At 38.7% G+C, this 27,591-nt stretch overlaps 3 protein-coding genes and 1 long non-coding RNA gene across 6 annotated transcripts; 2 read left to right on the top strand and 2 right to left on the bottom strand.

Moving 5' to 3' along the window:
• Positions 1-8,291: 8,291 nt before the first annotated feature.
• idua (alpha-L-iduronidase) lies at positions 8,292-12,961 on the top strand. Of its 3 annotated transcripts, none has more exons than XM_076270114.1 (14): positions 8,292-8,558; positions 8,918-9,058; positions 9,165-9,247; positions 9,344-9,451; positions 9,554-9,649; positions 9,850-10,052; positions 10,386-10,565; positions 10,750-10,966; positions 11,101-11,307; positions 11,390-11,511; positions 11,616-11,741; positions 11,942-12,018; positions 12,385-12,485; positions 12,673-12,961. In XM_076270114.1, the coding sequence occupies exons 1-14, from the start codon at positions 8,407-8,409 to the stop codon at positions 12,771-12,773; spliced, it is 1,914 nt and encodes a 637-aa protein (XP_076126229.1). In that variant the 5' UTR covers positions 8,292-8,406; the 3' UTR covers positions 12,774-12,961. The 3 variants fall into 3 exon arrangements, with proteins under 3 accessions (XP_076126229.1, XP_076126231.1, XP_076126230.1); XM_076270116.1 differs by having other exon boundaries at positions 8,292-8,718; XM_076270115.1 differs by having other exon boundaries at positions 8,292-8,722.
• A 401-nt stretch (positions 12,962-13,362) lies between these two features.
• On the bottom strand, positions 13,363-15,204 carry LOC143105973 (uncharacterized). The gene is made up of 4 exons (XR_012983592.1): positions 15,071-15,204; positions 14,599-14,653; positions 13,963-14,061; positions 13,363-13,705 (listed from the first exon to the last, which is right to left on the bottom strand). It is a non-coding gene; the product is annotated as an uncharacterized LOC143105973 (long non-coding RNA).
• Positions 15,205-15,810: 606 nt separating this feature from the next.
• On the bottom strand, positions 15,811-17,839 carry kcnv2b (potassium channel, subfamily V, member 2b). Its single transcript, XM_076271321.1, has 2 exons — positions 16,532-17,839; positions 15,811-16,080 (listed from the first exon to the last, which is right to left on the bottom strand). Exons 1-2 carry the CDS (start codon positions 17,837-17,839, stop codon positions 15,811-15,813), a joined length of 1,578 nt encoding a protein of 525 aa, XP_076127436.1.
• A 2,246-nt stretch (positions 17,840-20,085) lies between these two features.
• Positions 20,086-27,004, top strand: rchy1 (ring finger and CHY zinc finger domain containing 1). Its single transcript, XM_076270469.1, has 9 exons — positions 20,086-20,158; positions 20,698-20,820; positions 20,929-21,044; positions 21,577-21,655; positions 22,011-22,055; positions 24,878-24,936; positions 25,031-25,060; positions 25,252-25,372; positions 26,047-27,004. The coding sequence occupies exons 1-9, from the start codon at positions 20,105-20,107 to the stop codon at positions 26,212-26,214; spliced, it is 795 nt and encodes a 264-aa protein (XP_076126584.1). The 5' UTR covers positions 20,086-20,104; the 3' UTR covers positions 26,215-27,004.
• Positions 27,005-27,591: the final 587 nt, after the last annotated feature.

Here is a 27,591-nt window from a genome sequence, read left to right as displayed (position 1 = left end):
AAAGCTACATTTAAAAAAGGGTTTAGGAGAGCAGTATTTCACTAGTGGTCATGACATCAGAAGAAATAACTTTCATCTCATTTACTGTGGTTTGCAAATGTATTCAGCCCCTTGCAAGTTATCATCACTTCGACAATTATGAAAGACCCTGAGAGATATTGTGCTACTAATTTAATTATTCATACCCCTTTGCTTTTGAGTTCCAGGTTAAAGGTGCTGTCAGCGATTGTACGCAATTTCATACACAGAGGTCATTCAATGTGCTTTACATAAACAAAACAAACAGGAATAGTACATACAAGCATAAAGGGGGAATGGTTTAAAAGTGTTTTAAAAGTAATAAATAAAACATTAAAAACAAACATAGAATGATTATACTACTCAAGCACCAACTGAACAGCAACACTCTGGAGATTCTTGAAGCAGTCCCAAACAGTACGCACACACATATATTTCCTTTTAGGGCCCAACCACAGGCCTTGATAGTCCCTCTCGTGGAGTATTAACACCCAAATAGTTAACACTCAAGCTGCAGAGCTGTAACTAACGAGCTGTAAAGAACGGGCTGTTACACTCTGACTATGCCCAATATGTCTATTCTGTTAGAATGACAGGACAACTACTTCACAGAATCCCCCTTTGCTCACCTAATGACCGCAATAGTACTACAAGGAACAATAGTACTCACCCCGAAGAGTGCTCTGTGAACTGAGTAATAAGGATCTTACCACAAACTGCACTTAGACATGTTACAAAGATTGCCTTTAACAGACAATCACAAAGCAGTACAAAATCACATCCAGGATGATGTGACTCATACACATGGGTCACAAACTATTAAAATTTCACAACAGCAGCACTCTTTCTCCTTGAAGTAGTCCCGCACTGTGCATGCACACATGTTTCCTTTCAGGGCCAAAATGCCTGACCATAGGGCTCAATAGTCCCCCTCGTGGAGTATTAACACCCAAATAGTTAACACTTAAAGTTTCAGAGAAACCTGGTAGACAGGGCAACTACTTCACAGAATCCCATACAATACTTCAAGTCCATACAATTTTTTTTTGTCACATTCAGCAATCATCTAGCCTACTCACGACCCCAAGCTGCCCATTCCGTGAGTAGGCTATACACTGTAAAAAAGTGTCTCTATAGGCAGTCCAGGCTCCAAAAACAGGAAACAATTAAATTGGGGACAGCCTATCCCCCAAATAAAAACGAACTCATGGGGTTGGGAATACTGAAGGGAGGGATGACTTTTTTGGTTGTTTTGTTTGGTCCTTGGTTAAAATGTAATGTACATTATTTTGGACAAAAGCGTCTGCTAATAAATTTAAATATAAACCTAAACATAAACAAACTCGACCTCCTGTGCAATTGATGACTGCACCTTTAAAGTAACAATGTGGGAAATCATTTTTAATGTGTGTGCCCATTTAGTACTATGGACAAACATCTGAAACCAACAAAAAGGGTCATGCTCCTAGCCGCAACAACAATGGTACATAGCGCAATAGCAGGCAGTGCGGGCACACATTGCCAAAAAACAATTATTGAAGCCGTTTTTTAAGGTAAAATAATTCAATTGCGTTGCATTAAGGGCAATAACGAAAATTACAACCTTTCCAGCTCCAGATTAAGGCAGATGACAAATGTCTATCTTTTCCAATTTCTTCTTTCAATTCCTTTTTTGTAAATGTTCTACAAATGCTTCAAGAATCATTAGGAATGTGCTACATTGTAGAAAACAGTTGCAAGAAATTACAGCTTATTTGAACAAGGTAAAAATACCAACATTTGTTGAAGTTATCTGTATGTTTGGGTTTGTTTAAAAGTTGTTGCTTTGAAATCAACAGGAAGAAAGAGATGTATCTTACCTCAGCACTTAGGTTATTATCAAACGACCCAACCTAAAATTGAGAATAACATGCATGATACATGTCATAAAAAATATTTAAAAAATCAGATCAGATATAACTATAACTACACACAAACACTAAAAATAAATTGCATCTATGGACTTACTGGAGCTGATAGACCAAGTCCCAGAAGACCCAGAGTGAAGAGCAGCACCCTCATATTCAGTGTTCAGCACCTTACAGTTTGAATGCATTCAGATGCATTACACAATGTCAATTATTTACTATTTTCCTAAAATTCCCCTTAGTCTATCTTTCCTAAAACTTCCCCTTTTCCCTTTATCTCTGCTTCAAAGATGAGATCCTTTGAAAAACTGAATTCCCAATTAAGACATAATGAACAAAAGTATTTACCAATATTTATCCAAATGTTGCTGACTCAACTGTTCCAAAATCTTGTTTGTGAGCAATTCTGTCCCGTAAGCAGTCCTGTACCCTTATTGTATGTCTTCCCAGTGCCATCTCTTAAGACTACCCATGATGACCACATCCTATGGGAATGCTCCTCTCTAGAATAGGTTGGTTGTGAATCGCTGGCAAAAGTTACTGTGGTTCGTGGTTTAGTTAAATAATTGTGTGGTAAGTGTTTAATGCAAATTGCTTAATAGTGTTTTCATGATGTGTTGATACATTCCATCCAATACCTGAAAGAGTTTCACCTCATCAAAATGGAATTACCACAAACAGGCATTTCAACTTGTATCAGTGCATGTTTATTGACACAAAGTGCCTAATTTCACAATCATTGCCAGTAAATAGCTGTGCATCCACACCTCAAATACACCACTTAATTGCAAAATACATTACACTCTTCACTCGTCATTAAATAAAACCACACAGGGATAGATTCTTAAGAATAATAAATATGTTTTATGGGATTGCAAGTTTGAACAGAATCATGCACAGCACTGACTTTTTAATCACACTTTTTTCCCTCCTTGTCAAAGTGGGGCCTGCCATGAGATGTTTGGGAACCACTGCTCTAGGGGGCTCAATCCACGGTAAAATGCTTTCAGTGTCATTCTCTGACATACAGGTGCTGGTCATATAATTAGAATATCATGAAAAAGTTGATTTATTTCAGTAATTCCATTCAAAAGACTTATTGAAACTTGTATAATATATACATTCATTCCACACAGACTGATATATTTCAAGTGTTTATTTCTTTTAATTTTGATGATTATAACTGACAACTAATGAAAACCCCAAATTCAGTATCTCAGAAAATTAGAATATTGTAAAAAGGTTCAATATTGAAGACACCTGGTGCCACACTCTAATCAGCTAATTAACTCAAAACACCTGCAAAGGCCTTTACATGGTCTCTCAGTATAGTTCTGTAGGCTACACAATCATGGGGAAGACTGCTGACTTGACAGTTGTCCAAATAATGTCCATTGACACCTTGCACAAGGAGGGCAAGACACAAAAGGTCATTGCTGAAGAGGCTGGCTGTTCACAGAGCTCTGTGTCCAAGCACATTATTAGAGAGGCAAAGGGAAGGAAAAGATGTAGTAGAAAAAAGTGTACATAGGGATAACCGCACCCTGGAGAGGATTGTGAAACAAAACCCATTGAAAAATGTGGGGGAGATTCACAAAGAGTGGACTGCAGCTGGAGTCAGTGCTTCAAGAACCACCACGCACAAACGTATGCAAGACATGGTTTTCAGCTGTCGCATTCCTTGTGTCAAGCCACAAGAGCAAGATTAACAAGAGACAGCGTCAGAAGCATCTCGCCTGGGCTAAAGACAAAAAGGACTAGACTGCTGCTGAGTGGGCCAAAGTTATGTCCTCTGATGAAAGTAAATTTTGCATTTCCTTTGGAAATCAAGTTCCCAGAGTCTGGAGGAAGATAGGAGAGGCACAGAATCCATGTTGCTTGAAGCCCAGTGTAAAGTTTCCACAGTCAGTGATGGTTTGGTGTGCCATGTCATCTGCTGGTGTTGGTCCAGTGTGTTTGCTGAGGTCCAAGGTCAACGCAGCCATCTACCAGGAAGTTTTAGAGCACTTCATGCTTCCTGCTGCTGACCAACTTTATGGAGATGCAGATTTCATTTTCCAACAGGACTTGGCACCTGCACACAGTGTCAAAGTACCTGGTTTAAGGACCATGGTATCCCTGTTCTTAATTGGCCAGCAAACTCGCCTGACCTTAACCGGGGTATTGTGAAGAGGAAGATGCGATACGCCAGACCCAACAATGCAGAAGAGCTGAAGGCCACTATATCAGAGCAATCTGGGCTCTCATAACACCTGAGCAGTGCCACAGACTGATCGACTCCATGTCACGCCGCATTGCTGCAGTAATTCAGGCAAAAAGAGCCCCAACTAAGTATTAAATGTTGTACATGCTCATACTTTTCATGTTCATACTTCTCAGTTGGCCAATACTTCTAAAAAAAACATTTTTTTGTATTGATCTTAATCTTCTAATTTTCTGAGATATTCAATATTGAACCTTTTCACAATATTCTAAATTTCTGAGATACTGAATTTGGGAATTTTCATTAGCTGTCAGTTATAATCATCAAAATTAAAAGAAATAAACATTTGAAATATATCAGTCTGTGTAATGAATGAATATAATAGGCCTATACAAGTTTCATGGATGGCATGAATGGAATTACTGACATAAATCAACTTTTTGATGATATTCCAATTATATGACCAGCACCTGTATAATCACTTAACCTAAGGGCAACAGTAATAGCTGATTTGTTAGATTAAAGGCTGGACTAAAACCTACTAAAACAGCTGACTGTGAAGTGGCTTTTTGCACGGCCAGTAGTACAGCCTTGTGTATCATCTGCCAGCAGGTGGCACTGTTACATATTGATTCGAAGTGATGATTCTTGTGATAGTGTGATATGTGATTCTCTTCTGAACATGGATGTTGTGTGATGACTCTACTGTGCGTCATGCTTTGTGTTGCACAAGCCAAGCGCAATCAGCGACATTGCCAATTATACAACATAATTCGTTGCATTGCACTTTATGCAGTTTGTGGTCTGGCAGTCCCTCATTGAGACAAGTCTCCACCCATGGCATCAGACATTAGTCACTGGGTTCAGCTTGTAACTGACTTTTATCAGTTCCAGTTGTCAGATGCAAAATCATGATTCCCCTGATGGTTGAGGTCTGATGGAGGTCTTGCTGAGTCGTGGTCCCCATGATTAATCAGACCAGGGTCACAAGTTTGTGATGCTGTTAAGCATTGTTAAGAGTTTGTTTAATAGCTGAGGAGTGATGTGTTATATTACTTTACGTTGTTACAGAATAATTACTTGTGTGTGGTGCTGTTAAGTCTGTCTGTTGGGGAAAGGCCCCACCCAATAGCACAAGGAGTTCTGTGAAGTTATTGTTTTCCTGTCCTGTTCATAACTGAAATTGAGACCAATACACCATACACGTCCAAGTGCCCACGGGGACCCAGATTTGAGATAATGGCCAAAAAAACAAAAAACAACAACATTTATATATATATATATATATATATATATAAATGTCACCTGACATGAATCCAAAGTTTAAATGTAATTTTGTGTCTTAGAGATTGTTTTCACTTTACTTGTAGGTATCTACATAAGAGTGACATGACACTGTCATAACCCTAACCCTAATCCTAACCTTAACTTGTCATGACAAAAACCGAATGACAAGCATTGTGTCATAAACGTTTAGGACTTGTTTATAATGTTTATGACATATTCATGACAGTATCACTGTTATGTAGATACCTTAATTAGTGTATCCCGGTATACAATGGCTCTGCTATATAAGGCTCTGGCACTGAGTAATGTATCAGTGCAACAACATAATTAAACTGTATGTTATACTGTCGGTCAAATGCAAAGAGTGACACAGTATGTGGTTCATTTCACTGTGCTCCCAGGTGGATGTTACATATTGGTGTTGGTTAGTAAAATTCCCCATTCACTGTAAAGCACTTTGGGTGCCTTGATAAAGCACTAGATAAATGTATTATAGTGATGGTGCTGTAATCAGCTGGAATATAGGTTAGCACAGATTTCTATGCCAATCGTCTTTCTAAGATGGTGGTTTCTCAGTTTCTTAATTGTTTATAGAGAGCCCTACCTATCTTATCTAATGGTTGATAAATATCCTGAATCCTCAATAAACATCATTATAACATTACAAGCAATAATAAAATGTGTCTGCGGCATTATTGTTGACAGAGATCACATTACCTACATGTTAGATGAAGGGTTTCTGAAATTATGTAGTGGTATTTGATAATTTGACCCTGTTTTTGAAATCTTCTCCAAACAATTAAGTATGTAATTAAGTTCTAGACGTGGTTGTGCACCTCTCTGATTGGGTGCTATTGGCCAGGCTCAGACTTTATAATGAGATCTTTTCTGTTCCAAAAGCAAAACGGAAGAAGCCTGCTTTTTCACAGACAAACCAAACCATAGAAACTCCATAATCAAATCAAACCGTGGGAACTCCATTTCAACCCTAAATTGTGCTTTGTTTTAGAGAATTGAGAATGAACAACCATCAGTGAGTTTGACTGTCAGTTACTAAAAATGGCATATTTTTTGACTGTGTATTCATCTTCATTCTATAACCAATATAGCCTTGTATTTATTCATCATATTTATATAGGTTCAAAGTAGAGATGAAGGCAATCACCTTGTTGTTAGGAAGTCTTTGTGTTTGCCTTGCAGCACCAGTAAGTTTTCATCCAGTATTTATTTATATTTAATTTCTATAACCCTGTATGTTTCCTTTGCTCGAAGAATTTTTGGATCCATTTGTTCTATTTTGTTACAGGTTGAAGAACATCATGAGAGAGTGGCCAGATCAGCATTGAGTGGCAGTGACGAAACGGTGAGTCAGCACTTTTCAGTTAGGATGCAACTCGAGAATTCCTCCCAATAATACAAACAACTTTATGTTGCCCTCTAATCATCAGTGTATATTGTCAAGATTCTACCCATATCCTCAAATGTCCATCTCCCTACAGGGCCTGCGAACCTTGCTGACCGAAGTGAGAGATACCCTTGCCAACCGTAACCAAAACCCAATACCACAACCAGAGTTGGTAGCCCCACAGCAGCCCGCTCCAGGTATTACCATTCAGGAACCCCCTCCTCCCATGAACGACCCACAGGCCAATCCTGCAGCAGGCCCGGCCACCATTAACCTGGTCATCTCTACCCAGCCACAGCAGCCAGAGCTACTGCCACAGCCGGACATCCTACAGAGACCGCAGCAGGACCAACCAATTACCCAGCTGATCCAGGCCACGAGCGATCCCAACACCTTGGTTGTTGGACCATGTGGACAAAATCAGCCAAATGCCCAGGCTACGCCATGCTATCTTCCCTATGGTCTTCTGCAACAACCGAGACTTGGCCCATATTCCCAGTACTATCCTTATCCTACATACCCCTCTTCTCCATTCGGCTCTTTCATGAATCCTTTAAATTCCCCAACTTTCCCCAACACTGGAGGAGCTAGGTACAATTATGGTGTTTCTCCCATAAATCCACAGGTTAACCCCTACAACCCCTATAGCCAATTTAACCCCTATGCTGGGTATAATCAGGGCATGACCCCAAATCTGAGCATTACCCCCCCGATCATTTTTAGAGAGGGTCCAGCAAGAGCCCAGTAACATCAAGCAATGTGGAGAGATCTTAGAGGGTGTTGTATTATTTTAGTCCATCATCTTGCATGTTATGATAGTTATACATAGGTCTAGCCAAGGCTATGGCTTGTAATGTTTGGTTACTATTGAATGCACATTAAAATGACAGCTCTGCTCCAAATGATGTGAAAGTATTGATTTCTGTTTGAGCTATTTCAGTTTGACTTAACTGCTTTGCAATATTTCAAAGGATCTGTTGGCTAAACATAAACATGTTTCTAAAAACACAACATCATGTTTGCAGATCGTGTATATTAAGTAGGCAGCAAATTGCCTATGTGTCAATAATATTCCGGTTATAAGATGAATAGATGAGGCATTTAGTTAACCGTCTACAATAGACCTCTGCAGGTATAGGCTTGGCTACACACACCTTGATACCGTCACACTAGAGCCTCGAGAGATTTTACCCAATGTCCATATGCAGTATGATTTCAGCGATAGGCTACATTAGCAACAAAGATGAGACAGAGTCAAATTAAAAGTCCATGTCGCATTAATTTGAAGTAAACGGTTCACACAGTTTAAAATGCATTTACGTAAATACCTAATAAAAGAACAATACAATTAACTCCGACACACGCAGATTTAATTAGCACATATGTAACCTGTAGACGACTGTCATGCCACTATAGGTTTGGCGAGGGGAAGTGAACTCACTTTAGGGCTAACTAGTTGACTCTCTTATTTCAAATTGGACCAAACAACGGTCTGAGCGTCTGAGCAATGTCTATCACGACAAAAATGCTCAGTTTTAACTTTTTGTAACTGACTGTTTCACTGTTTTGGCTGCAATGCCCTCAAAATGAAAGTCGCGTCTCATAAGTTTACTTTGTGGAAGTTTTGTGTAGTTCTTGTAATGAGTCAGGATGTTCTGTGTAAATATGTTAACATAGCTGTGGATGTCCAAACACCGCTGAGGAATTTAAAACATTTTTGGAGGAGCACCGGGTACTGGTAAGCTGAAGGGCTTTTCTATCTGTAGTGTTCTAACACTACACTGTTATGCTTATGACTACAGAGATGATCAGGATGGTCCCAGCACAGAGACAGCGACATCAGGCACACGAGGTTACAATTTATCTTGAAAGATGACAGAACAGATATAACATCGTATGTAGGTATTACAATGTTTTTCATTTCACAATATTATGAGAACTCCTAGGCCTAAATAGCACAACCAGTATAGGCTACTCAGAAGTGTGAAAGTGCAAACAATCTTGTCTGCATTTCAGCCAGTATATTTTCTCACTCTTGAAATTGTTCAGGTATTCTTAACTTCTACTTTACCTCTTCCACACACCCTTCACTCTTAGCCCACCTCTTCCTCATACCGAGGCAGATGTGTATGACCTGAGCAGGGATGAGGAGTTGAATTTGGCCTATGTTGGCTCAGTTCCCCACAGTGGAATTCAGCAGGTGCGGATCCACTGGCTCCTGGAGCTTGTTACAGCACAGTAAGTGTCAGGGGTGTGGATAGAATCATTTCTTATCTGAACTTTTCTTGATGAAACGTTATTGTCCATTATCATTCTCATGATCTGTTCTTGTGTTATTCAATAGTGTTGTGGATGGAGAGGCAAAGTACAATTTCACAAATCTGGATAAACTAATGGATCAGCTGTGGCAGAATGGTCTTAAACCAGGTTAAGACATTGGAAATTGTCTTTCTTTGGTCAAGTTAATGTCAAGAAATTGTTAATCCAAACATAATCTCAAACAGAGTGTTATGTTTATTACAGGATTTGAGTTGATGGGAAGTGTGTCCAACTTTTTTCACGACTTTGAGGACAAACGGCAAGTAATGGAATGGCGTAACCTGGTCTATCATACAGCTATGAGGTACATCGGTGAGTTAGATAATACATGTGTGCCTTCCAGACACTAGGTAACATTTGACTTCAAGTGTTTCTCCTTGATTATCTGTGAGTAATCTTTTCTGTATTTTACAGGGAAGTATGGCATGGGATATGTCTCACAGTGGAATTTTGAGACATGGAATGAGCCCAACAATCATGATTTTGACAATGTCACGGTTTCCATACAAGGTAAATGTGTGAGGCATCCATGTGATGGTGCTCCTCCCGCAGCTTATACAATAACTTGTTCTTACACTTTAATATATTTATATTTATATATTCCTTCATGTACCGGTAGTTATGATGTATTCTTTTATATATTAAATGTATATCTATGTAAAAGTGTTTATGTTCTAAAACATACTGTTTTAATTGTTTTAATTATCCAGGGTTCCTGAATTATTATGATGCCTGTTCTGAGGGCCTCCGGGCGGCCAGCCCTGCCTTAAAGTTTGGGGGTCCTGGAGACTCCTGTCACTCCCCTCCCCACTCCCCGTACTGCTGGGCCATGCTGGAGCACTGTCATAATGGCACAAACTATTTCACTGGAGAGAGGGGGGTTCGTCTTGATTACATCGCCCTGCACAAAAAGGTAGAATTTGGTCTTGCCAATTTGTCTACCACCAGAACTGTAACAATTAAATGAATAATTAAAACATATATTTTCTGATTTATTTTCTCTCAGACTGTATCTTTGACAATTTAGCATGTCATATTAGACTCTTAAGAACCACTGATCAATATTTTCTGACATTCTATTGATTTTCTATTGACATTCTATTGATTCTATTATTAAACAACTAATAATAATAATGAACAAATAATTTGTTGCAGACCCATATACCATCTAAATTGTTAATTGTCTACATTTGTGATCAAAAGTGAATAGCCTACTAAGAGCTTAATGTATTACCTTTTTTTACAGGGTGGGGGATACTCTTTACCAATATTGCAACAGGAGATTGATACAGTGAAAGAAATTCAGCAACATTTCCCATTATTTCAGTCAAAACCTATATATAATGATGAGGCTGATCCTCTTGTGGGCTGGTCAAAACCACAGTTATGGAGAGCGGATGTGACCTATGCTGCCATGGTGATAAAGGTAGAGGAAGAGATTCAAAATTGTCCAGTTAAACTAAATTAATGTTAAATTTACAGATTTTTTGGAATGTTAAACTATGGGTAGTATGTACACACATACTGTGAGATTGAGTATCCCTAATAGTTTTAATCTAGTAATACACTGACGTTACCTGTGAAGAACTATGGGAAACTTTGTCACATAGGTGATCGGTCAGCATCAGGACATGCTCATAGCCGACCCCGACAACAACATCAATTACACTCTCCTGAGCAACGACAACGCCTTCCTTAGTTACCACCCCTACCCATTCACGCAGCGCACGCTCACAGCCCGTTTCCAGGTCAACAACACCAAGCCACCACATGTGCAGTTGCTAAGGAAACCTGTTTTGACTGTTATGGGATTGCTGGCATTGTTAGGTACTTTAGTCTTTTCTGATATTTGAATGTAGCATAGTGGTGGATCAATGTACCTGTCCTTTCCCATGATTGTATCTTTCAAATGGTTTATAGGTTCCTTCAAATGTATGACACACAAATTATTTTGGCTTCAGGAGAAACTCAAGTACTAGCTCAACTGTCAGATGATGCATCTGAGAATAATACTGTTGGAGTCCTTGCAAGCATCCATAAACCCTCGATTCCTGGGACCTCTGACAGCTGGCAGTCCACCATTGTCATCTACAGCAGCAAGGACAACATTACCTCTTCTGATGTAGATCAGATCCAAATTCAGCTCAAAGGTTTCCCAATTCAGCAAGGTCTGTACTTAGATTTTGGCTGAAATAATGGATTCATGATAGTGATATAGTGATATATAAAGTTGGCTATTTCTAATTACAGGACTTATGTATGTCACATACTACCTGGACAATAATTCAACAAATCCTCACCAGCTGTGGCAAAGCATGGGAAGCCCAGATTTCCCCACAGCGGAGCAGTTCAGGCAACTGAGGCTTCTAGAGGCATGTTGCTTATCTTTAGAAATGCGCAATGTTCAACTTTACCTTGGCAGTCGTTTGATAAGGGTTCTGATGATGTTTTGCTTTGTCGCTTTGTTGATTATAAGGACCCAGTGATTGAAGGGCCCCTACCTTTTCCTGATGGGGGAGGTCTAACCCTGAAGGCAAATCTGCCCATCCCATCTGTCCTCCTGATCCATGTGTGTGCCAAACCCAGCGCTGTTCCAGGCCAGGTCTGTCTGTTACACCAGGGTCTCTGGCTGCCAAACTGAGTCCAATTTGTACACTTGACATTCATACTTTTGCCTACAACATTGACAGATTATGAATGAATAGCAAGTGTCATTTATAGTATGGAAAATATGGTTCCAAAAGTATCTGCATTTATGCATTATTTTGCTCTGTTGTGGTAATCGTGAGTTTTTTTTCCTAGGTAAATGGCTTGCGTTTCATTTCCATCACCAAAGGCCAGGTTCTTATTGTGTGGAAGGACCACTGTATTACTTCCAAGTAAGTTGTATCATGCAGTTTTGAGTAGAAGTGTCCAGGGGGTATTCCAAGTATGTGGTTAAGTGACAAACCTGGGTAAGTTACTTAGAGTAAGTGGTAAACCTCCTAATAGAAGAGCTGTATGGCTTAATTCTAACAAAACAATGGCACAGGGCTCTTATTGTAGGAGGTTTACCACTACAGTAGTTAACTTACCCATGTTTGTCACTTAACCACATACTTGGAAATGCCCCCCAGGACTTCATAAATGGATTCTGGATGGATGTAGAATGTCTGTCCGAAAACATTTGATTAGCTCATCATTGTGCCGTCTCCAAACCATTGAACTGCCTCATCCTGTTAAAACTATTTTGCTTTCATTCCTAGGTGCATTAAATCCTATGAGATAGAGTTCTCCAGGGACCTGGTCAAATTCCAAAGGATAAATGATCACAATACCATCTTTACTTCGTATGTGTATTCACCAGGTAACCACATTATTTCAGTGAAGATGAGTAGAAAATATACATCTTCTATTGAAATGTCAATTATTATATGACATTCATAAGAAACCAGCACAAGAAAATGTTACCGGTTGTAATGCATACTACATATGAGTGCATAATTAGATTCATCCATCCAACCATCTTACCTTGCTTCCTTTTTCTGTTACAGAAAACATGAACGTGTCTGGTTTCTACCGAGTACGAGCAGTGGACTACTGGGAAAGATCTGGGGAGTTTTCACTAACAGAGAAATATGTGGAGGACCAGTGACCACAACTGTAATCATTGCTGCTGCATTTATTTTTGGTTACTGATTAGAACTTGAATGTATTTTTCTACCAGTTGCACACGACGTACTGTATGTATTTGCACAACAATTTTAGATTAGGATAGTAACAAGGGAATTAATCATGAGAAGTTTTAAATCCAGTGCCAGTAAATAAACAGATGATGCTCAATCCAGTTTGTAGCCACGTTATGTTTGGGATTACCATAAGCTCTTACAGGTAAAAGAGACTTGTTTGGAGTCTTCGGACCATGGTGTACAAGTATAATACATGACAAAATTCCTTTACGTTTTTTGACAGTGTTGGCACTTAAAAATGCATATATTTCAATATCAACTGAAATGTACAACTAGATAGGCAGTTAACCTTGACCTGTAACCATGGAAATCATGAATGTGGTCTTAAAGGGACACCAAAACCTCACAAAGTCAATTATTTCTCTACTGTAACTTGGAAAATTCGCCACAGAATATAAATACAATCAGTTTACCCCAAAACACTGACCTCCTAACTAATGTTATACCAAGTATTGCTAAATAGACTTCAAAGTAGATAACAAACAAATAGATATCTAGGATTTCAAATTATTTTTAATATGTCATTTACATTTTTTTTCTTTATGCCCTATGAATTATTCAGGGGCTGAATTATTGTTGAATACAAAGGCAGGTTCAATGTATGTGAAAAGTTCCACATGGTGGGTACACAACAGGAAAAAAATATGGAAAAACATTAAAGCGCAGAAATCTTAACTTCTGTCTATATCCACGGAGAAAAGTGTATGAAATTAAATATATCCATCATTCTGGAATACATCTGTTCTAGCCGGTGTGTAGAAGACCACCACAATAGATGGTGAAAGAAGAGGTTTAGATTCCCTTGGGGCACTTCATTTCAGAATGGTCTCTTGACTTGCTGTAAAAAGAACATGGAATTATCAACAAGGGAAATCCAAATGCACTCACATGCAACTGTCTCTATAGTGCATCCACAGACAGGTAAACAGTGTAACTTTCAACTTGTTTAACATGGGTGTATAACTTTTACCCTCTTAATAGTGGAGGCATTGTAATCACATGTAGTAGGTTAGTCTACCAAATGTCAGATCTTGTACATACACAATATGCCTCAGAAAAATGTATGCAACATATTGCAAAGATTTAAATGTTTACCTTCTGCAAGTTCTTTTGCAATGCGTTCCTTCTCCTCACGGATCTTCTTCTCCTCCTCCTCAACTCTCCTCTCTTCTGCAGCAATTGGCTTTAGATGATCTGTAGAACAATACATTTGAATGTGTTACCCTGATGACTAGAAACCATGACTGCATTTACCCTACCCATCACATAATTGAGACAGATTTTGAGAATCAGGTAGGCCTCATTTATAGCCTTATATACACGTTTCTCTTGGATCTCCCTGAGGGTTCGTGTTTCCCATATTACCTTTACATTCACTTATAATGCATTTATCAAAACTCCTAGCATGCCATGCAAATTTATACTGGGAATATACTGAGTACTATCCGAAATGTAACACTACAATCTTGTTTTCAGGATATCTTAACATTTCTACACGTCAAGTGTATGGCAGTTTACGGAGTAGGATGAAACTGTTATTCACCACATTATCCTATTTGTCCACTTCAATATTGTATAGAATGTTGATCTATACATTAAATTATGCAAGTTAATTGAGCCCTTCAAGTCAAGGTCTCAAATGTCGCTGGCAATGGCAGCAGCTAGTTAGCGTAACTATCCGTGGGCCTGTGGACACTATGGTTACTTCTTGAAACGAGAACAGCGACTCACCATATCGCCTCTTTCCGTAGATGATTCCTACGAGTAATGCAGACCACCGGGCTGTCTGTAAGGCAAGTACATAACGATACACATTTTCGAAGTGTAAACACCACGTTCATACTGAGCTAGCCATACCGTAACATCCATAGCTAACTCTAACGTTAGCGTGTGTGCAAAATTTACTTGAGTATGAAATGCATCACAGATCGCAATTTTAAATCTGTGTATTATAGTAATGGATAGTTTATTTTGCAATGTATTTACTGCTACATTATCTCCACCATTCAAGTGTGTAACGTACAATTATTGATTCGGGTAGAATGCTACGTTACGTTCATCAGGTTTGTGTGCGCAACATTAGCTTGAGACAACTGATGGGCTAACGTTAGTTAAAGCTTTCGCAAAGATATTGCAATGCCGAAAACGATATTTATTTAAAAAAAGTCAGCGATGAATTCTAATGCGTTCACAATTTACTAACCTTGATGAGTGGTGAAACTTGTACTGGAGGCACCATTGTACCCTTTAACGTTATCCAGCTAACGCTCAGTAGAGGTCAAGAGGAGCCCAGTACAGCAGTCAAACAGCGCACTGAGCAAGTAGGTAGGCAGCTGTCTTCTTTTGTGGTGTTGAGGCATTATGGAAATATATATAGCTAGAAATTGCCAGTGCCACCTACAGGACTGAAGGTATAGCTCAGGGATGGACGCACCATCACAAGGTAGGCATAATGATCAGATAAATATACTGTATCACAGAACACCTCACATTTTTCGCTGCATTTTATTAAGTCAAATGTATTCACAAAATGGTGGATGTAGGCAACACGTTTGGTCAAACACTGGTACAAGTAATATTATTTTGGGATCCTGTGTTAAATTGTACTTGAAAAAGGCAATATGGCCTAATATCATAAATGTAAACATGTTTTTTTTTTTTTTACCACAAATGTACAACACAATATATCAAAAAACGAAATAGGGAAAGAAAGAACACATGGAATGAATGGAATAAAGAAAACTATATCATCATTGTCAGCACATTTACACGTTTACAAAAACATAGGCCTTTTTTCGTGTGGATTTTCCATTAGCATCAATATAGGCCTGCAAGAGTTGGAGTTCCTGTTTAATACTGCATATCAGCAAAATAGGCCATGCAGCAACATGACACTCTGTCAGAGAGTGATTTCAAGGTAGCCTAGTTTTGTGAGGCCATGTCTTAGATGGTGTTATAGGAAATGCTGTTTTTACATATTTCAGCCATTCTTCTTCTTGCCCTTTTGGCAAACCTTAGTTTCCCTCTGTTCCTTTCATTTGTGGTGTATTCGTGGGACTTGAGCTTTGAATAGTAGTCTGAAAACTTGTTGAAGAGCATAGATATTGGCATACCATTCAATATTATTCCTAAAGAAATGCAGCCGAAAGCAAAGATCCGCCCAAACACAGTCTCTGGGTATACATCTCCATATCCTACAGTTGAAATACTAACCTGCAATAGAGAAAGACATTTAGTTTCATACAGGAGCACCAGTAAGCAAATGTGAAAATCTTTTCACATTCCACAAGTATGGCATCTCAATTATTTATTTATAAGAAAGATGTAATTTACATGAGTATGAATAATGCCTATCATAAAATTGTTTTTAATATAATTTTGTCTTTGTAGTGCTGTGTTAATATATTTATTATTATATCGATAGATCTCGTGTCATATGCATAAGTTGTAAAGCATGATATTGATATTGGTATAATATTGTGCTATATAAATACATTTGAACTAAAATTTGAACTATTTTAAGTGTACTCACACACAGTCAACAGACTTCAACATAAGTTCTTTTCTCATGTGCGCTGCTTTGTGTTTTTGTATATCTTAGAGCTAAAAGCCATAATTAAATTATTGATACTGTTACACTATCTGCTTGTATTTGCATACTTACTGCAGCCCACCACCATGCATGTGGAATGCTGGTGAAGTTAGTCCGAGGGACATCATGCTCAACGGAGTAGACCATAGCGGAGAAGGTAAAGATGCCCATGACGATAAAGAGGAGCAAGCACCCAACCTGCTGATAGCTCTGCCTCAGGGTGAAGCCAAAAGCTTGCAGCCCTGTTGAGTGGCGAGCAAGTTTGAGGATCCTGAATATGCGCATTAGCCGCATAATACGCAGAACCTGACCTAACTTGCCCACCTGACCCGCTGTCTTCAGGTCAGTGCCAGGTTTGACCAGGTCCTGACTGTCAAAGCATTCCAGGGCAATTTGCAGGTAATGTGGTAGTATGGCGATCAGATCCACTGTGTTCAGTATACTTTTGGCAAACTGTTTCAGGTTTGGTGTTGACACTAGACGTAGAAGATATTCCATGGTAAAAACGACAAGGCAGGCACCCTCAACATATTCACAATGAGTCTTCCCACTTAGTTGGCCTGCTGGGCTCCTGTATTGCATCTCCTCCACAGAGTTCAATGTCATTGCTACTAGCGACATCAGCACAAACATACTTGAAGCTACTGCAATGAGTTTGGCAGCCACTGAAGAGAAGGGTTTCTCCATTAAATTCCAGACCTTTTGCCGCAGGGATCCCATTATCATATCCTGAAATGCCTCTTCGTTTTCCTCAACATCTACCTCAGCCAGAAGCTCCTTCTGGATTTTCAACTCCTCATTGAGCTCATCTTGTCTTTCCTCGAACATGATGCGGCAGCAGCGATGGGAGTTCTTGATACGAACTCCCCAGTAGTTTATTTCCTCCAGAAGGTTCCGCGTACACAGTTCATCTTTAATCCAGAGCACTCCAGTCCTGTAAAAATTAAAGATGCTGTTGAATACGCTTGGGTCCCGGTCGAAAAAATACTCATTGTTTGTAACAGTGTAATCATCACAGAGATCTAGCTTCTTGCAGTGGTCTTTGAAGGTAGCAAGCATGCCAAGTCTAGTCTTTGGATATCTGGCAACCACCCCCTGAGCAATCTGATAGGACTTGCCACCAACGTTGATGTTCAGCACACAGTTCTTGACTGGTGATGAGAACACTGGTGGTGGTAAAAATACCTCATCTTCTTCATCCTCACCAGCATATGGATCATAAATATCTTCCTCTATGTCATTCAAGGAGCTCCACTGTTTGATCCAGTTGTCCTTCACAAATGGTAGTGGGCTGTACACAGGATCAGTGGCGGAATATGAAAGTCCACCAACTTTGTAATTTGGAAAGAGACTCGGTCTTCTGGCCTTTGGATCTAACATTGCGACTAGTTTTCTCCCTACACAACGAGCTCACTGCCTGTTCTATGTGAACACACCCTTTATTTAAGCACTGAGGATGTTTCAGTATGCAGGGTTGCATGTCTAACAGGGCTCTCTGGGAAGACCCATGTGCTTATAGAGCATTTTAAATACCATTATCCCCCCCTAAGCTCATGCTGTTGCTGTGACGTCTTAGCTGTGTCTTGTGGCCATGAATGTCTTTGGTCTTGACGTTAGAGTTTAGGCTCATTCCAAGTTCAATTTTAAAGATAATATGCTGATGACAAAACACAGGAGTTCATTATTCGTTTCCTTTGTTAGCTAAAACACTGATGAATGTTCATGCTTACAATGTTCCCTATATAATGCTTCACTAAATTCAGCCCTCAAAAGTAATAACAATACTATTAAATATTTTCTTAAACATAAAAATGACTTCCATGTAGCTCATGTCATAACTATAAGAGAATATTTCCCAAATAAATGGAGAGTATTGAGGATAGGGGGCATTTATAATGTACAGTAATTCCATTCAAGAAGAAACAAATCTCTTCACAGAAAAATAGGTCTTATGTGTCACGGAATCCACAAGTCAAAGAGGAGATATGAAAAAATCTTTTTTCGTACATGACTCTGACATAAATTAATACTAAAATAGGATTAAGGTATTGGAGAAATCATATTAACAGCTTAATAACAAATAAGACAACTGTTACATAATACATCTGCAAATGCCATGACCAGAATCAGAATGCACATGAGTTTAACTTGCCAAATGATTTGGGCTTTCAGGGGAGGTCTTAGCTATGTGATAGTAGGTCAGAAACTCAGTGGGGTGTGATTAGATTTCAAGTCAGGTTCAAAGGACTTCCTTAGTTCACTTTTAATATGGATGGTCTTGATCTGCCACACATAGGAGAATATATTAATAAGCTATCAATCAACCTGCAAAACAAAAGAATGTCCATTTATGCTCGTAGTCGGATCCTGAAACTTTCAGCTATTTTGTGAATCTAGAGCATTGTCCTGTGTGCAGCTTAGGCATGCTTAACAGATTAACTCCTCCCATAGATCAGATTAGAGACAGTTATCATTTTAGGACAACAGGAACAATGTATGTTTCTAATCTCTGTGTGGCAGATGTACATTCCCCTTGTTGCTATATTGTTGATTGTAAAAGGTCATGCTTAGGTTGTGCCTTAGTTATAGATAGATGTTATGGTCTAGTAATTGATTGTAGAAGGTCAGGGTTTTGTTTTAGGCCTATTAGGGACATTGTTTTATTAGGGACATTAGGCCTACAACTAGTAGCTACTACAATTACTTAAACATATATGAATTTATAAACACACTATAAAATGCAACAAAATCTGTTCTAGGCCTATTTTAATGGTCAATCTGGATTGTTCAGAGAAAACAGCCCTACACATTTCAGAAAATTAAATGAAATATGACAAAATTAAAATGCTGCTTGTTCTTGTAGGGGTGAGGGTTCACATGGAGGTGCAAGAGGATATTCAATTCCAACACAGGCTACCTGATGAGGCTGAGAATAGGCCCCTGTGTGTAGGCTAGCGTGTGGGAGAAAAATTATCTAAAGAGATTGGGCCAACGTGGATATAAATAAATCATGTCAACAGATGGGTAGCCTATGTGTAAATGTTTCTGCACTGTAGGCCTACAATCTGGCTATACTCTGAACCTTGTAGCCTATAGGCTACTTGACAACTGACAACTCACTCTCATAGAGCACCTTACAATGCACACTGAATTACAGGCTCAATCCTGCCCTGTCATGCTTGCATCCTTAAGTTCACTGTGTTGATTTAGTTTATATAGTATATTTAGTATTTTAGTATCATGTTTATCTTCCACTGTCTCTATTGTAGCCTACAGTGGAGTTTTTTTGTAGGCCTATTACTTTTTCTGCTGTAAGTGTATGTTGTGTGTGATGTCTCATGTCTGTATGCTAGTGAGACGTTGACTTTCCCCTTGGGGATCAATAAAGTATCTATCTATCTATCTATCTATCTATCTGATCTCTGGCATCAGTCATAGTCTATATTTTTAGGCTACACCGGTGTGTCCATGGTATCAGGGATTCAGGGTATCAGATGAGGAAAAGAAGTATGAAAGACTAGGCTATTCTTAATTTCATGGGCCTATATCGTTTTTTTCTTTTAGAGTTGCGCACTCTGGGATGTGTTGCCGTTCCTCAATTTGGCCTGACGTAAAGTTAAGTCTCGTAGCCTATCAACACAAAATATGGCTGCCACCGAAGTTGGGTGTGAACACTACGTGCGCAGCTGTCGGCTGAAAGTGAGATTTCATTTACTTAGCAAAACTACAGTGTTACACATTAACCTTTGAACAGACAATTGTGTGTGCCCACTGTTTAATGCCAAATTACTTCTCAATGATCGGGTTAGGTGCTCATGCAATGGAAACAAACGTGCTATCGCTAGCTAGCTACTAGCAGTCAACTTGCAGCGAAATGATAACACTACAAGCTAACAATCAAGTAAAGCGGCATGAGCAAGGTTCCAAATTAGTCCTGTAAAGTAGCTAGTTGAAGTTGTTCGTAAGGAAACTCATCTGCATTTACATTCTTAATAACAACGGAAAAACGATAGATATGTGCCCGGGAAATGTCATTGAGATTTAACATCAGACTTTGAAGCTGCAAGATAGCGGGTCAGCTAGCTAACTAGCTAGTTATCCTCACTGTCATAATGTTTCTCAGTGGTTGGTTGCGCATGTAATGTGTTAAAGAGGTTAACGTGTGGGTTTGCAGTTTACAGTGCCGTTTGTATGTTGTTACACAACCATTATCATCAATAAATCATGTCATGGCATAGGCACCTTGCTGTGGGAAGTTCTACGTGTGTAGACTGTGCCATGATGCTGTAGAAGAAGACCATCAAATGGATCGATTCCAGGTTAAGGAGGTCCAGTGCATCGTGTGCAATGCCATACAAGAGGTAACTTCATTCTAAGTTCATGTAAATTGCTGTTGTTAGTATTGCTTTCCAAAAGGTTATGTCTTATTACACATCGGACGCAAATTACTCAATGTTGTTTCATTACAGGCGCAACATTCTTGCAAGGAGTGTAACGTGGAATTTGGGGAATATTATTGCGGTATTTGCCATTTGTTTGACAAGGATAAGAAGCAGTATCATTGCAAACCTTGTGGAATATGCAGGTAACGTAAGATGCCTATGTGTTTGCTAGGTTTTTGATTGAGATGTGATTGTGATCCTGCTTGTCCATGCTAGTATATGTGATCATGGAACACACCATCACTGTAGTCCTTAAGATAAGTAGGCCTACCAAAAGAGAAAGAGAGAATATATCAGAGCCATTAGACAATAGCAGCTTATTTCCTCTTGTTATCAGACTCATAATTAGCTGATGGCATTGTCTGCTATGCCATTCACTCATACATTTAATTCCCCATACGTGATTTCATATTGCGGTTTTTGTGCATTAATTGGCTTGTAGAGGTCTATGTTACTTGTACAATATAATATGTACAGTAATATTATTGGACACTGTCAGTATATTATCTGTATTGTATTGTGTATAATTTAAGCTATCTGGCCTATAGACATTTTCCATATTCATTCCTCATGTGTGCTAACACACTTGTTCAATAAAACCTGATTTTTAGTCAGATGTGTAACCTGGCATTTGTTAGAGACTCATCATAGCATACCATATTTTTTCTTTCACAGGATTGGACCAAGGGAGAAGTACTTTCACTGTGAGAAGTGCAATCTGTGTTTAGCCTGTAATCTTCAAGGCAATCATAAGGTATTGAGGTCTTCATGTCCAAGCCACTAGTGGCAAACGTGTTCGCCAGTGATTTGCCACCACACTTAGCCAATAATGGCAAACTTCCAGTGAGCTTCTGGTTACAAACCTAATTTGCATATTACATTGCTGCAAATTTGCTGCAACATTGCCAAACGTTAACCACAACTGTTTGCCAGAAACCTAATTTGCATGTGAAAATATGACCTTGCCGCAAATTTGCAGCAACTGTTTGCCAGAGACCTGAAATTTCTGTAAGGGGATGTTTGCTGTATGTGACAAAAATGCTTTATCTTAGAAACCGCGCAACATCGCTTAGAGCACCTGTAATATTTGATCTTTCTTTGGATTTTAGTGTGTGGAGAATGTGTCCAGACAGAATTGCCCAGTTTGCATGGAGGTAAGGTGACACCTTTTAAAACTGTAATACTACTATCTTGGGACTGTCTTGGGGTTTTAGTTAACATCTGGAGGGCAATTGAGTTGTTTGTTTTAAGACATGCTCTTAAATGTTGGTGGGTGTATGTTGAGTGAATACAAGATTTGCCTGCATCATGACCTCTGTGCTCCAATGATTTGACTTGCCACAGAGAAATATAAAGAGCAATGTTTTATATCCCACAGAGTTTAGTATTACCGTATTTTCCGGACTATAAGTCGCTCCGGAGTAAGTCACATTAGTCAAAAAATGTGTCATGAACAGGAAAAAACATATATAAGTCGCACTGGACTATAAGTCGCATTTATTTAGAAATGTATTTCACAAAATCCAAAACCAAAAACAGAGACTTTGTAACTGGACTATTGAGGCCAAAAAGATAAATGTTAATGAAGACGAAGGAGTGAAGGCAGCCAAGAGGAGGGCCGGAAAGTCTAATTGTAAAGCAAAAGATTCACTGAAAAAAAATGCCATGTGGTACACCAAAATTTAGCTAAAATGTGGAGAATACAATGCAATCAAGCATTTTGGGCAATGTGGAGTCACAAGCTGGCAGCAGATTAATGTTCATGAGAGAGAAAAACATGGTTTTAAAAGGACGTGACCGAAGCAAGCCAGACATAGACCTATAGGCCCGAAGGTAATTGTAAAGCAATTTACAAAAGATTCACTGAACAAAAATGCTGATATAGTACATGAAAATTTAGCTAAAAATGTGGAGAACGCAATGCAATCAAGCATTTTGGGCAATGTGGAGTCACAAGCTAGCAGCAGATTAAATGCTCACGAGAGAGAAATAGACGGTTTTAAAAGGACGTGACCAAAGCGCAAACCAGGCGATCGGCCTATAGGCCCGACAGTAATTGTAAAGCAATTTACAAAAGATTCACTGAACAAAAATGTAGATGTGGTACATGAAAATGTAGCTAAAAATGTGGAGAATGCAATGCAATCAAGCATTTTGGGCGATGTGGAGTGACAAGCTGGCAGCAGATTAAATGCCCACGAGAGAGAAAAAGATGCGGTTTTAAAAAGACGTGCACAGACTGGTTTTAATTAGGGCTGTCAATCGATTAAAAAAATTAATCTAATTAATTACATACTCTGTGATTAATTAATCTAAATTAATCGCATATATGATTTTTGCTGTGAAAGTATTTTAAATATTTAAATTCAAATGAATCATTGAATAATCAGCATTAGTGACATTAAAGTTCAAAAACTCTTTTATTATTATTTTAATAATGGCCATAATAATCTATGATATGACCTAATATGCTGAGGAAATAAATTTAAAAGTGCTTCGGGAAGAAGTTTTTTTTATCACATACATTGCAGAGGACTTTATTTTAATCAACACTTTATTTTTTATCAACACCATCAGGCCGTTTTTGAAAAGTAAATGTTCCAATCAATGATAACATTACAAAAGATTCACTGAACAAAAATGCTGATGTGGTACATGAAAATTTAGCTAAAAATGTGGAGAATGCAATGCAAGCAAGCATTTTGGACGATATATTGGCACAAGCTGGCAGCAGAAGAAATACTCGGCTGGCCACCTCCGAGAGAGCGAGAGAAAAAAATATGCGCATTTAAAACCAGGGCCTACATTTCAGAGCGGGATTGCGGGTATTGCGCAGAAGTTATTAAGTATTGAGCATAATAATAAAAGTCCCACAACTCCATCATAATAAGAGAAATTCACACACATGTTACAGCGCTGTCTGATAATGTTAATCCAATAATGGAGCGGCCTAAAAGTGTGACTATTGACTGGACGGACCAACTCTGACTTCAACTGAACCCCATACACACACGCACGCACGCACGCACGCGCGCGCGCAGACCACTTTGCGGGTGCCTCTCTCTCTCTCTCTCTCTCCCTCTCTCTCACCGCTTAAGTCAAATTATAGCCTAGGTGCTTCTACATCAACCGCGATCGACAGGAAAGGAAAACAAACGTTTAGCGATCAGGAACCGTCAGGAATTTTGCGAACACAGAAGCAGAAGCAGCCTATAATGCGAGAGAACATGGATGTGTTCTCCATTTGAGGAACGTTATAATCGATTGTGGATGTGAACAGACAGATGAAACTTGAAACTTTTGTGTATGCTTGTTTGGAATGTGTGTTTGCGGGCCGCACACAAAGTAGCCTGCTGGCGCTGCAAAGGTGAATAGATTTGTAGCACTTGCCAAAAAATTTGTACCATTGTTAAAACCTTTAAAATATCTAAACAATCACAAGTAGGGCAGTTCATCACAGTCCATCCTTTGCAACTGGACTGATGAAAGGTACACCTGTAGGCTACAATAAGCCCTTTTCGCTCCCCACTTTGATGCAGCATAGATCTTCATTATATCAGTCATCTTTCCCCTAAAAGGGGGCATTTACGTGCAGCACATACAACGTTCCATTCCATTCGTCAGTGCGTATTGTTTAGTTTCCGGTCTAGCTAGATCCGTGTGGTGTTGTAGTTGTTCTAACGTTACTAGTTTGTTACACCAAAAAGAACGTTAATCTTGCGATAAAAAAATTGATGCCGTTAAAATAGGTTTACGTTAACGCCGTTAATAACGTGTTTAACTGACAGCACTAATTTTTTCATATATAAGTCGCACCTGACTATAAGTCGCAGGGCCAGCCAAACTATGAAAAAAAGTGTGACTTATAGTCCGGAAAATACGGTAATAAAATATTGGCTTTTGAGACTTATTTATTTTACTTTTTATTGGGTATTTGTTCTCGAATTAAGTGTTTTTGATCTTGCATTGTTTTCAGGACATTCATACATCTAGGATAGGAGCTGATGTGCTTCCTTGTGGTCATTTACTTCATAAGTACGTGTTATACGTTTTGCCAATTTTATATAACATAACATATCATATAACATCATGCAGCATAAAAAATACCAACATTTGTTTTCATTTGCAGAACTTGCTTCATAGAGATGTGCAAAACAGGGTAATGGATATTTCTTTTCTTATACAAAAATAAAAAATATATGAAAAGTGGTGTCTTGTTATCAGTTCTTCAGTAGCAGTAGCAGTTGTCGTTCTAGTTGTATATATGTTTAACAAGTATTATGTTCTTTGTGCATGCCAATAAAAAGTGAATGGTAAGTGGTCATGACTTCTCTATTGCCCTATATATAGTGCCTACCGCTGCCCACTCTGTATGCACTCCGCTTGTGATATGCAGGCTTATTGGGAAGAGAGGGACAAGGAAATTGCCCAGTCACCAATGCCTACTGAGTACCAGGATGCTACTGTCAAGGTATTTTATATTGATATAATGATTGACTGCTATACACATAATAGTCTGAAAAAAATGCTCAGGCTTTGTTTACACCACTGACCCGTGTTCAACTAGAAATTCCACTAATCTCTAGGTCACAATCATTGTACTCCAATTTGATCTTATCGGGTCATAATATAGTATACGGCCAGTCTATTTTGTTAAACGCTGCATTTCTTTATTTCATCCGGTCGCTCATTACAAACTTGATTTTTTTAAAAACTTTTTCTGGCCCTTTTTTTCTATAGCCACGTTTACACTTCTATTCCGATTAGAAACAGAATAACGACTCAATTGGACTGAAAATTGTCTTATAAACACCTCAATTGGAATGAAAATTCCTGATCCGATCAGAATTGGAATGAAAGAGGTGGTGTAGTCTGCTCCTATTCCGAATGAACACCCATGTATACGGTCATTCGGATTGACTGCTGTATCTTCTCAAAGAAATGTAACAACAACGGCTATTCTGATCAAAGATTCGAAAGCGCTTGAGAGCATCTGATTGGAATAGAACGTACCCCATGTAAACAGATGGCACAAATTTTTCAATCGGAATAGTTTAATCAGAATGACAAATGTAAAATGGCTTATGTTATAGCATGTTTAGGCTTTCTGATCAATCTCATGTTGATTCTCTTGTTCCATTTTAGATCATTTGCAATGACTGCCAAGCTCATTGCATGGTGCCCTTCCATGTCCTGGGTTTAAAGTGTAGCGGTTGTGGATCGTACAACACGGCACAGGATGGGGGACTGATCCAGCCTCCACAACCAGAGCCTCAAGAGCCTCAACAGCAGGATGCATCTCCCGATCCTTGACCCATTTACCTCATTACCTCCCATGTCAGACTCTGAATGCAAGGATGCACACTCCCTTCACAGTCATGTATAAAGTTTGAGATGATGCCGAGAAACCCAGTTGCTGTAATCAAAATCTCAGGACACTTATCAGAATTCATGCCCATAATAAAAGTGAGTAGAACATTTCCCCCTTAGGTTTTTTTTTAACATATAGAAGTATATTAACTATCAGTAATTGTAGCATTCATTAAATGCCAACAAGCTACATTCAGCTAGAAGTGATGACTGTATAAAATGAGAAGATGGCTAATTTAATCCAGTCTCTAAACCACTAATACTATTGTGAAACATACTGACAATGACAGCATTTTATTATTTTCAGTACTCTTGCTAGGGAAGTACCTGCACATGTCTCCTTGTCTGAATTATTCAAATGTTTGTACTCACCATCATAAAATGTTAACATCAGTCCATATTTCCTGTTTGTTTAGAGGGTTTAGTGTATAAAATGCAAATATTGATCATAAAGAAAGTGGTCACAGAGTACAGTGATGTCACAATTAAAAGTAACAATAATGAAGGAACCGGACTTGTGATCATGCATTTCCGTTGACAGTTGTTTATAGTTGAATTTCTTTATTGAAGAATGTCTCTGCTGCTTTCCACCTGGTGTCTACAGGAGCTATTGAATCTGAAGGTATTTGCATTAATAAAAGATGGCAAAACATCCAACATGAATTCAGTTTTGATAGCAACTAGAAGATGTAACAAATGAAAGATTTTAAAATTAAATAAAGATTTTATGCAATATTGTATTGAATTGCATGGTATATTTACAGTGTATTCAATCACATTCTGTGTTGGAATAGAATTTATGGGATGTATGTATAAAATACTGTGCAAAAGTCTTTACCCAAAAGCTGACCCTGTGGTGTTGAGAGCAGCTTGCAGCTTGTGCCACAGAATGACAAGGGGATAAGGTCTTCGATGTGTCAAAGTGTCATCATCTCCGTCCTAATTATGATTCTAATGTGTCCCAGCCAGATCCAGAACCAACCAGCTCCATTAACACTTTTCCCCATGTGTGACCAGTCATTATAACACTGCAAAAAGTACAAATCTAATGGTAGAGACTGGAACCAGAACCAAAAGTATGCATTTTTGTGTTTCCTGTATCTTCTGGACATAAAGAGAAATAAATATATGTGATCGTGTAACATTGCTAAAAAACTAATATAATAGGTGCCTAAGATTTTTGCACAGTACTATACATACATATATATGTGGTACCTTTATTGTGATCCATCTTGAAATCTATTTTTGGAAATACCAGCATATTATGCTTAGCCATTGTTAAACTTTTAATCACCAGTGGCTGGAGTGCTATTGGCAGAA

Source organism: Alosa pseudoharengus, unplaced genomic scaffold (assembly GCF_046254945.1).
Source record: "Alosa pseudoharengus isolate Yale_2024_CS ecotype anadromous, Long Island Sound unplaced genomic scaffold, YU_APseudo_1.1 YU_APseudo_1.1_scf_6, whole genome shotgun sequence".
Lineage (NCBI taxonomy): Eukaryota > Metazoa > Chordata > Actinopteri > Clupeiformes > Clupeidae > Alosa > Alosa pseudoharengus.
This window is presented reverse-complemented; position numbering and strand designations above follow the sequence as displayed.

Bases quoted from the DNA above. Each gene is read 5' to 3' on its own strand.
- kcnv2b (XM_076271321.1), bottom strand. From the start codon at position 17,839: ATGTTAGATCCAAAGGCCAGAAGACCGAGTCTCTTTCCAAATTACAAA. The intron at 16,081-16,531 runs GTAAGTATGCAA...TCTCTATTGCAG, and splicing joins ATGCATGGTGGTGGGCTGCA to GTTAGTATTTCAACTGTAGG.
- idua (XM_076270114.1), top strand. From the start codon at position 8,407: ATGAAAGTCGCGTCTCATAAGTTTACTTTGTGGAAGTTTTGTGTAGTT. The intron at 9,452-9,553 runs GTGAGTTAGATA...TGTATTTTACAG, and splicing joins TACAGCTATGAGGTACATCG to GGAAGTATGGCATGGGATAT. The intron at 10,967-11,100 runs GTACTTTAGTCT...TTTTGGCTTCAG, and splicing joins GGGATTGCTGGCATTGTTAG to GAGAAACTCAAGTACTAGCT.
- rchy1 (XM_076270469.1), top strand. From the start codon at position 20,105: ATGGCTGCCACCGAAGTTGGGTGTGAACACTACGTGCGCAGCTGTCGG. The intron at 20,821-20,928 runs GTAACTTCATTC...GTTTCATTACAG, and splicing joins TGTGCAATGCCATACAAGAG to GCGCAACATTCTTGCAAGGA. The intron at 21,045-21,576 runs GTAACGTAAGAT...TTTCTTTCACAG, and splicing joins AAACCTTGTGGAATATGCAG to GATTGGACCAAGGGAGAAGT.